This window comes from Microplitis demolitor, chromosome 7 (genome assembly GCF_026212275.2).
Source record: "Microplitis demolitor isolate Queensland-Clemson2020A chromosome 7, iyMicDemo2.1a, whole genome shotgun sequence".
Taxonomy (NCBI): Eukaryota; Metazoa; Arthropoda; class Insecta; order Hymenoptera; family Braconidae; genus Microplitis; species Microplitis demolitor.
The window spans coordinates 15,700,440-15,711,430 of NC_068551.1; the positions used below are offsets into that span (position 1 = coordinate 15,700,440).

The 10,991-nt window shown below is 25.7% G+C and overlaps 1 protein-coding gene across 1 annotated transcript; it reads right to left on the reverse strand.

Annotated features, from left to right (window-relative positions):
• Window positions 1-17: 17 nt before the first annotated feature.
• Window positions 18-10,754, reverse strand: LOC103575387 (prolyl 3-hydroxylase 2). The gene is made up of 10 exons (XM_053740368.1): window positions 10,190-10,754; window positions 9,494-9,758; window positions 7,543-7,867; window positions 6,603-6,728; window positions 6,086-6,222; window positions 5,246-5,389; window positions 4,514-4,744; window positions 4,315-4,410; window positions 1,955-2,105; window positions 18-1,795 (listed from the first exon to the last, which is right to left on the reverse strand). Exons 1-10 carry the CDS (start codon window positions 10,645-10,647, stop codon window positions 1,305-1,307), a joined length of 2,424 nt encoding a protein of 807 aa, XP_053596343.1. The 5' UTR covers window positions 10,648-10,754; the 3' UTR covers window positions 18-1,304.
• Window positions 10,755-10,991: the final 237 nt, after the last annotated feature.

Genomic DNA, 10,991 nt, shown 5'->3' on the forward strand with positions numbered 1-10,991 from the left:
ATTTATAAATATATAATTATAGCTACTGACATTGTGAGGTAGATATTTTTCAGTTTTAAACATCGTGATTTATTACAGTGACTGCTACCTTCATTATGATAAAAAAAAAATCATATTTGTTTTTAGTTGTAGAAATTTATGATCTGAATATAAATTAAAATTATAAATATGAGGCAATTATTTTACAAGAGCATTATTATTAATATTCGTTCGAAATCTTTGCCTTTGGCTCAGGTAAAAAATTACACACGCGGGAATGTCCTTTTTTTCTTCTTTGACATATACACTAAAAAATTTGCGGAGTGAAAGCAGATTAAATTCACACTGAATGTGAAATGATGACTTTATTTATTTAATCCTCTCGGAATAAATTTAACTCCTAAAGAGAGATTATTTTAATATTAAAATTCTGAATCGGAATAAATGTGGATTTAAATAATATCCAGATCGCTCCGCTGAAAAACCAAAATTCTTATTTACTTCGTATGCGAAGTAATTTTTCTTAAAACTTACTATGGTATTCCTATACAGGTTACCACTTCTGTGCTTAGCACGGCAGTATACTACTACTGCATTTTAAAATTATATTGCAATGAAAATTATTTTAAACATTTTTTTAAACTGTAAAATTGTACTAGGGTACTCTGTCGAAATCTCATGTTTTTCGGGATACAGATTTCATCAGATTACTTTTGATATATCATATATCGAAGGTACTTTAAAGCAATCCCGTATGTTATTTGAAATAGAGATTTTGACAGACTACGTTTAATATACTCCTAGAAGTTATATAGTCAATGACCGATTTAATTAAACCAAAAATATAATAAAAAAGAAAGAATATTTCTCTGTATTTTGAATAGCAAGTCATTAAATTAATAGTGGCCACTAGTGAATGTGCGGGTCTGACGAGGACCAATGGCTAGAAATCTATGATATTTACATTCACGAACGAGTCCGTACGAGTCGTAGGTAAAAACTGGTCGTGAACATGGAAAACAGAGGCCATAGATCAACTGCCGTAATTAGCAATAATTAGTGAACTTTTAAAATTCGAACTAATAAGGACTATATTTAAAGGAAGTCTTTTTTAGTGTATGCTAAAAGATTTCAAACAGTGAGTATGGGAAAATATTGCCGCAAAATGACATCTAATGTAGATATTAATTATGACGTAAAAGGTAGCAGTAACTTTTAAGGAAAAAAAAATTCTCTTTATAGATATATACTGGCCTTAAATAAAAAAAAATGTTATAACAATCAACAACCAAAAAAAATACTGCAATATAAAGAACAATGATTTCCTATTTAGATATTTGTAATAAAAGTTTCAACATTTCATCATCTTTAAATCTTTTTCTCAATAATTTGTCATAATTAAGAGGAATACTTATATTTTTAATATCAACAGGACCTTTTAATTTAACCCTGTCTAATATAATCCAGGCTAATTTTCGTTCTAATTCATTGTACCTGCTATCTAAAGTGAACCAAAGTGCAAGTGCACATCTCTGACCTTTATGAACACCTTTGACACCGTGTAAATTTTTTTCATCACCAGAAAATGCGACCATTCGTCCGCAGTGTGGTTCAACGATGCTCTGAATATTTCTGGCTTTAGGGTCTCCGGCAAAAATAAATTCTCCGCCTTTAAAATCATCATTTAGATAAATTATTGCTGAGTAATCTCGCCATGTAAATGCAGGACTTTCATGTAAACAGACGCCTTCTTTAATCGCCAGGCAATTGTCCGCGTGGACATCGTGACTGAGGATTTGCTGATTCATTGGAGAACCTGTGCAGAATATTAGTTAATTAGTTAATAACTTAAATATAAGTATTTATTAATAATTACAAAAGATTTTTGGGTATAGGAAAATAGTTTAAGGATGTGGGTGACTTTCTTACAGAGACGGGTAGTGTGATTTCATTGCGTCGTGCATAGAAAAATTACCAGGAAGAGCTGAACGGCAGACCAAATGAGTGTATGTAAAATACAGGTGTTGGTTGAGATTGAAATATTCTTCCACGTGTGCACGAGCTTTTTCAGATGATTTCAAAAAAAGTTCCAAATAATCTGGAGTCAATAGACCAAAATAAACCATCTATATAAATAAAAATATATTAATTTATTTATTAGAATTCTTTATTTTGATATTTGTGCGCGTTACGGCTCCACCTACTATTTTGATAAACAATAATTACCTATTATGCAAAGTGCTTTTTGCATTTTGTATGGAGTTAACATCATTTGACTTATGAATTTTAGACGCTTTATTAATATTTTTATCTAAATTATCTTTCATTATTATTTGATTCCAAAATTTAAAATTGTCAAATTGCACATCATGACATAAAAGTTTACTTCAAGATAAATTGATTCTTAAGTCAACTATAAAAACTTGTCATGCATGTCAAGTACAATGAATGTTATCAAAAATGATAGTTTTGTTTCGATTACGTCAACGGCCTCATCAGAGAGGCTGATACTGACGTATCTTGGGTATGGAATATTATCGGAAAAAAATGGTAAAATGTATTTATAGAAATAATTAATTTTAGAATAGAAAAAGTGTAAACTCAAAAAATATGATTGTTATATTATAAAAAATATATATATTTTTATATGACGATCATAATTTTTATTTATTTTAATTTATAATTTTACTATTTTGTAACTTTTTATTAGGGGTGTGCGAATAGTTCGAGCTTACGAATAATTCGTACCGAATCGAATAATTCGGATTATTCGAAACTTTCCAAATTATTCATCAGGTTTTAAATTATTCTTATAGTTTCGAATAATTAAAAAATTTTCTTTTGAATGACTTAAAATTGTAATATTTTTTTTCGATAATTCAAATTTTTATCAGAGGAAAATATAGCTCAGACATGGATCTACAAAATAACTACTTTTGGTTAATTTAAAAAACTACACTGTCAAAAATCACCGAGGTAAGTCCAAGCGGTGTAGGTGTTAAAATCGGTGGTGTTAAATTTCAACACCGAAAGTGGTGTGAAAATAACACCGCCGCCGATGTAAATATTCTGTACCGATGTTAAAAAAATTCTCCGATGTTAAAATAACGCCGCCACCGGTATAAATATTCTAAACCGGTGTTAAAATATTTTACTTAGTGAATATTTTTACTTATTCGATCACTATACTTGTTAATAAATGATATTTTTTTATTAATTTTCATAAAGAACTGACATGTTTTGTGTTTTATAATCTTTAATTAGTACTCCAAGCGGACACAGTTTACCCTACTTTTACACCGATGTTACTTCGCTTTTACACCGGTTACCCTGCTTTTACACCGGTTTAACACCTCCAAATTACGCCTCCTACACCGGTGTAATTACATTTTAACACCGGGCAGAGTTAAAATGAGTCCATTTTTAACACTACTTTGTTTACAGTGTAAGCTCTCCATTAAAAAAAAATTGAATACTTGAAAGCTGATCAGAATTTTTTCGATTCTAATCGAGTAATTCGAAAAATTAAAAATAATTTGAAGACTCAGTTAATTCAAAAATGTTCTAATAGTTCAAAAAGTTACGAATAATTTAAAAAGTTTTAAGTGATTCGATTTTATCTAAAAGATTCGAATTATTCTGTTTGAATTTTGAATCGAATAGTTATTATTTAATAATAGTTATATTCGATTCAATTCGAACACGATTTGCACACTCCTACTAATTATTTTCAATAAGTTTTATTTTGATGTGTTTCAAATTTTACCGATTTTTTAAAATAATATTTTGTTTCTTAAATTTGTATTATTACAAATTTGAAGCATTACACTTTTGGTTTATTTATTGAAGCTCTCTTTTTTAATAAATACTCTATTTGAAAAATTGTCGTTTTATGAATATTGCATTTCAAAAGAATGTTTTTTGGAAAATGGCTCTGTCCCCATCTATTTACATCAATATGTATCTATTTGTATGGTTCAAAATTGTATATTATTTTATAACGATCAAATAATTGAAATATGTAAATTTACAAAGTATGAAATATATATTTCAAAAACTCTATGCTTTTTTACCCATCACCGTCCATTTTACCGCAATTATTATATTAAATTAATTTAAAATTTTTTATCATGTGGAAATGATAACAACAATTTATCGATGCTATTTTTTAACCGTAAAGTAAAACTGAATAAATAAAATTAATTTTTGATGGGCATTATGGTTATTAACATTTGAAAATTTTTCAAATACATGGAGCCGTAAAGTCGCATCATTGCGATTATTTTTATTAATAAATTTATAACTTTTATTACTTAATAAAAAAAATAAAAATACCAAAGCAGTTCTTCCAACAGTTAAGCCTTCAAAAAGTTCATATTTTGAATGAGGACTTTTATTGTTTTCATATCCGTCACCCACAACTGCGGCCATCTGTGATAAATCATTTATTTAGATCAAATATTTAAAAATAAGATATTTTTTATAACAAATTTAAATTAAAAATTATAAATAAAATTTAGGAAGTAAAATTTACCTGAGCTAATTTAATAAGTGAATTACACTGAGGTTTTGTTATAAATCCATCAGCTAAATAACGAAGTGTACCATTAAGTTCTTTTTCATTCAAAATAACTCTAACATTTTTTAGAGATTCTAAAATTTGTGATTCCCGCCTTTCAGTTTCCTCTCGCTCGTACATTAATGACTGATTGTTGATTAGCGCTTGTACTGCAGGTGAATGACCTGGAGGTGGATGATCCATGATCTGAAAAAATTTATTTAAAAAAATGATTAGTTTTGGTTTTTTTTTTTTTAGAGACTATCATTTAATTAATTTAATGATTATATTATCGAGATTATTATTATTATGAAATAGTTATTGCATTGAATCGCGTTGTATTCTCATATAAACGATGTCTCTGACGATTGGATATCATTGCATTGCGCTAGAACTTTTTTTTTCTTTAGACCAACGCACTGCATCACTGCAACTACGTTTCCGAATACTTAAATGCTATTATTTATTTATTCATTTATTTAAATTTCACAATTTGACATCAATAAAAAATTTAACTTTTACTTATATTATTATTTTATTATTATTATTACATGTACAAATTTTTATAAAAAAAGATGAGTATTTTTTTATCCGTATAATTATAAAATATAAATGAAAAAAATAATTAAAAATATTTTAATTAATAAAATTAGATTATTTTCATAACGAAAAAAAAAAATTATTTATTTTTCATTTTTCGAATTTTACCTTCTCCACATCCTCTTGATTATTTTTTTTATCTGATACTTTTTTATCATTATCGAATTTAATATCAATAGCAGAAAATTCTTGAGAAATAAATTGAAGAATTCTTAATTCATACTCTTGACGTTTCACGTACTGCAAAATTTCCTAAAAATAAATAAAAGAAATTTATAAATACTAATTTTTAAATATTTTATTTTGAATAGATATTTTATATATACCCAAGAATAAATTATACCGACCATTGATGAAGAAATATGTATAAAAATTATGGGTGTGAGAATAATGTTTGAATTAAGTCGAATACTATTCGATTCGAGATTTGAATTTTCAAATAATTACCAAGTTTTCAAATTATTTGAAAAATTTGAATTATTCTTTAATTTCTAAATCATTTAATTCAAATTCAAATATACGGTTTAGACTTCGAATATAAAATTTTTTAATATTTGATAAGTTGTAGAAAATTTTTTACAATAGTTCGAAAACTACACAGAAACAAAGGATTTCTTGGCGTAAAAAATATTTTCCATTATAAAATAAAAACGAAAATTTTCTCAGGACTAGAAAAAATTTATTGGCGAAATAAATTGTTTCTTGCCCTAAGAAAATTTCTGTTTTCAATTTATAATTCAAAAAAATTTTTGGGATAAGTAAAAATTTTCTTGGGGCGAGTAAAAATATTTTGTGTCAAAGAATCATTTTTTTCTGTGTAACAAATAATTCTAAAGCTTGAGAATAATTCGAATTTTTAAAATAAGAATAATTAAAACTTTTCGAATAATTCGTAAATTCGGATTATTCACACACCCAAATAAAAATATAAAAATTTGAATGACTTACTGGACGTGGCACAAAATAATTTTCTTGAACTTTAGGTAAATTTCTATAATATTCTTTATTATCAACCATTGTTTCATCAGCAGGCAAGAATAATAGGTAACTTTCGACAGCTTGACATGTTTTTTTTATATCGCCCACTAAAGAATACATAAAACATTAAGTAAAGTAAATGATCATTAATAAAGTCACTCATTCTTTGACGTAACTAAAATTATTAATGTTTCTTCAAATTAAATGCTGACGTAATGTTTAAAGTTTGTTCAAAATAATTATACTACATTCTACGCCTTTAAAATACTTATTTAAACATGTTAATTAATTAAATCCTTAATAAATAGACAAATAAATAAGTTGATATTAAAATTAAAATTAATAATGAGATGTTTAAATAAATTATACGATGCGAATAAGGTCGTTAAATAAAATAATATGCGAACAAATTATTTGATGTGTCGGTAATTGTAATAAAAACTAATAAGCGAATTGAAGTTTTATATAATGACCTTGAATTACTTACTTTTGTAATAAGCAAATTGCAAGTAGTTATAGTGACTTGCTAGTAAATCTTTTTGATAATCTCCATTTATATTGTTTAAATATCTGGAACAGCTACGTTTACATTTCAAACAAAATGTAAAGTGATCTAAAAAAATAAAAAGTTTATTATTTTTATTTCTAATAAAATATATCGTGTTTCTAATTCTAAAAGGACGTATTTTCATACGCTCTGTTGGTTTTAGTCACTAAGTTGAAAACTAAAACGGTGTACAATTTTTTTTTAATTGCTTATCACACACAGAAAAAAAAGAATTTCTTGGTGCAAGAAATTTTTACTTGTCCTAAAAAAATTTTCACATTGTGAATTGAAAACAAAAAATTTCTTGGTGTGAGTATAAATTTTTAAGATCAAGAAATTTTTTTATAATTCTGACATTAGCCAACGTCTCATAAGTTATTGATTTTTTTCAAGACGATAAATTATAAGAAAAAAATATTTTAAAAAATTGTACCTGTAGTTTTTTTTGGTTTTCTACAAGTGCATATTTTTAGTTTTTAATTTTTATAATTGATTTATTGAAAAAAAAAAAAAAAATCTGAAAATGATTAATTGTCTGTTAACTTCAGGATATTATTTTTTTTCTCATCGTTATTTTCAATTTATAATATGAAAAATTTCTTGCACCAAGAAATTTTGTTTTCTATATATTGTAGGCTTATTCTAAAGCTGAAAATTTGGAAAAAAACTTTTAAAAGCCTATAAAATTTAAGCTATATGTCCTTTTAGCTTTTAAATTTTTTTTTTAAATTTTTATCTATAAAATAATTCTACGAAACGATTGGCAATGAAAAAAAATTATACTATATATATTTCTAAAGCCAATAGAGTGTATAAAAATATGTCCCTTTGGAATTAGTGACGTGATATTATTTACTTATTCATTATTTATATAACATACTGGCGATTGATGAAGTAAATTCTGGATGCCATCCTTGATCAAATGGACCTTCACAATAAATTCTACAATTTTCTTCAGCTTTCAAATAAGCTCTCAATGAATTTTCAAAACTTCCAATAGCTTCTTCATAATATTCTTTTTCATAAGCTTTTACTCCGTTGACGTAATATTGAATAAATTCAGGAGCTTCGAGATTTGAAATTTCTGTTTCTTTTACTTCAGCAAGTGACAAATAGTAACGAAGATTATTTACACTCATTTTATGATTTGGGTGACGGGCTAGATATGTAAAAACTGCGTTTGCTGCTTCTTGATAACGACTTCTCTAAAAAAAAAAAAATAAACATTTATTTTTATTTAATAATCAAAAAATACTCATATATTTACTTCATATCAATGAATAATCGAATGCCTTGAAGATCTTAATGGTTATATTTTTAATAATTAAATAAGGAAACAAAAAATTTATGGAAACTATTAAAATTCGATAAAAAAAATCTTACGATATTACAAAAAAAAAATTATCAGTATTTTTTATCATAAATATACCAGACACACTTCCCACAATATGATGGGTCTAATATCGCTTTGCATGTATGACTCTTATTTTATTTCTTCGTCAACAAAATTATAAATCTCTTTCCGGCTTTCTCTACATCCTTCACATGGTCATCAAAAATTTATTTCATTTGAAACCTTGTAAAATATTTCATTAAATTTCATATCTCATATCTGTTTTCGCAATCATTTTAATTAAATATAAGAAATTTTATTTTTTATCTATTTTTTAATTTTATGTATAAGTCTATTAAAAATAGTAATGAATTTTTTTTTATTCTGTATAACAACTCATATATTTAGGGGTCATACTGATACGATATGTATGGTGATAACATTTTTGTAAACTAGTAAACAACTTCCTAATGTGAAAGTGAAGAAAAAAAATAATAAAAATAAGGGAATACATTTTTCTAAGTAAATTATATTTGTTGTTCTTAAAATATATATATATATGTATAGATAGTTAAATATTATGGATAATTTATTCATAAAATAAATGTTTATTTTAAAATAGTCTTATGGTTACTTTAAAACAACATATTTAACAACGTATGCACGTTTTCTTACTAGGGTCATAAACCTACATTTTTCACCATTAACTTATTATTAAATTCTAAATGTATACATGCATGTATATATATTTATGGGCATATATAAGTTAAATAGCTAAAGTCCCAAGCTAAACACAATGAGCTTACGTAGTAATTTAAAAAAAAAATGAAAGAAAAAAAATTTCACACGGTGAAAGTAATAAGAATAAACTTTTCTGCGCCGTCGCGCTTTTAAGCTTATCAATTAAACGATTACGCGATTAGCTATTAATACCGTCAGTCATAACTAAATATAATTTATAACACCATAACAAATGATAAAAAACAATTATTCTTAAAAAAGTATTCAGGATTTAAAAGTCTTATTATTTTTATTCTGATTATTTTATCGTAGAAAAAAACTTGTCTATTAATAACTTCAAGGTTTTGATTCCACAAAAAAATTTTATAAAACCGGAAGAAATTTAAGTTCTCAATATTTATACTTTATATTCTAAACTCAATTGCTGTTTTAAAATGTCAAATGTTTGTTTAAAAAAATTTGTTTTTATATTGAGTTTTAACATGAGTGTGAATGTAGCAGACAGACAAATTTAAAATTATAAATAAATAGAGTAAATAATTTAAAAAAAATGCACTTATTAATTTTTAATTTTTCAAATGCGCATTTTTTTTTAAATTTTATTCCATTAGTTATTTACTCTATTTATTAATAATTTAAAATTTGTCTGATGTCTGCTACATTCACACTCATGCTTTAATTTTCAATAATTGATTTATTATTATTATTTTTTTTTTTTTTTTGATAAAAAAAAAGGAGAGTGAAATAAAAAAATTACCTGATAATAACAAATATGAAGATATTCATACGGTTTTAAATCGATTATTTTTTGTTCGATATTCGAAGGAAGACGTTTTAGAGCTTGATCTCCAGCTACATCACGATAATCTTGATTACATCTTAAAAGACAAAGTGTTTCTCTGACTTTTTTTTCATAAAAATTCAAATCTTCAATATTTTCTAATAAAATTGGAGTGAAATATGATAAATTTTCTCTGCATTTTTTTCGGCACTCAATTACTGCATTTTTGTAATCTTTATATCTATAAATAAAAAAAATACATTCATTTGTTATTAATTATTGATTAATAATTTCAAATAAAATTACAGTGAAAGCAGCCGACTCTTTAAAATGTTATTTTTATTTTTAAATACACAAACTAAATATAAATATTTTTTTAAAAATTTCAAATGCTCACTAAGGACTTTTTAAAATCTTTATGTGCAAATTTTCAAATAATTTTTTTAATAATCCGTAATTTGTTTATAAAAAATAAAAAATCGTAGCACATTAGCTACTTTCATTTTCATATATAAAAAATTTTTACATGCACCTAAGAACTTTTTTAAATCTTTATGTGCAAATTATCAAATAATTTTTTTTAATAATATATAATTTTACTTTTAATAGGCGTTTGCTATTTTGAGTTTCAAACCACACAAAATAAATAAATATTAAAATAAATAAATATACCTTTGTATAACAAAATTAAATTCAACAATACATTGATCGAAATTATCATCAAGATAACTTTGAACCGCATGTTCATAAGCTTCTTCTAAATTGAGCTGTTTTAAATCATCATAATTATTTTTCAAATCAGTTGCATCTTTCCATTCCGCCTCGACGATTACAGCATCACGTTCATCATTTTCATCTTCCCCTTGATGATCGACATCGAGACTATGAGGGTCTTTATTGTTGTTATTGTTGTTATCATTGTTATTATTTATTTCATCTGACTCTTGAACTCGGTTACCATCATCACGTGTTTCTTCATCACGTACTTCTTTACTATCTTCATCTTCTTTAGTTACAACTTGATCAACAGGTATCTCATTGTCGATAAGTTTTTCATCAGAAGCTTTAGCAATAGTAACAATTAATGATAAAAATATCAACACAAGTAGCCAACGCATCATTTGTCTCATACACTAGTTACATCTGCTGCCGGCTGACTGGTGACTACCACTCGACTAACAACCAATATTACTTTACTTTTAGATGGAAGGCTAAAGCTGATGCTGAGGCTGAGACTGCATGTAGATGTTGCACATGTGTGATGTGTGGCAACTTGGATACACAATCTCAGTTTTACTCCTCCGCTTTCACACACATGACTGTTTATAATACATATGTAAAGAAGAGAGAGATGGTCAGTCAATGAAAAAGAAAGAGAAGAAATCAGGCTTATGAGAGTAAGAACAAGAGAGTAAATGATACCAGATAAAAAAAGATGAATGATGTTTGAGAGTAACATTAAACATAAGATTTT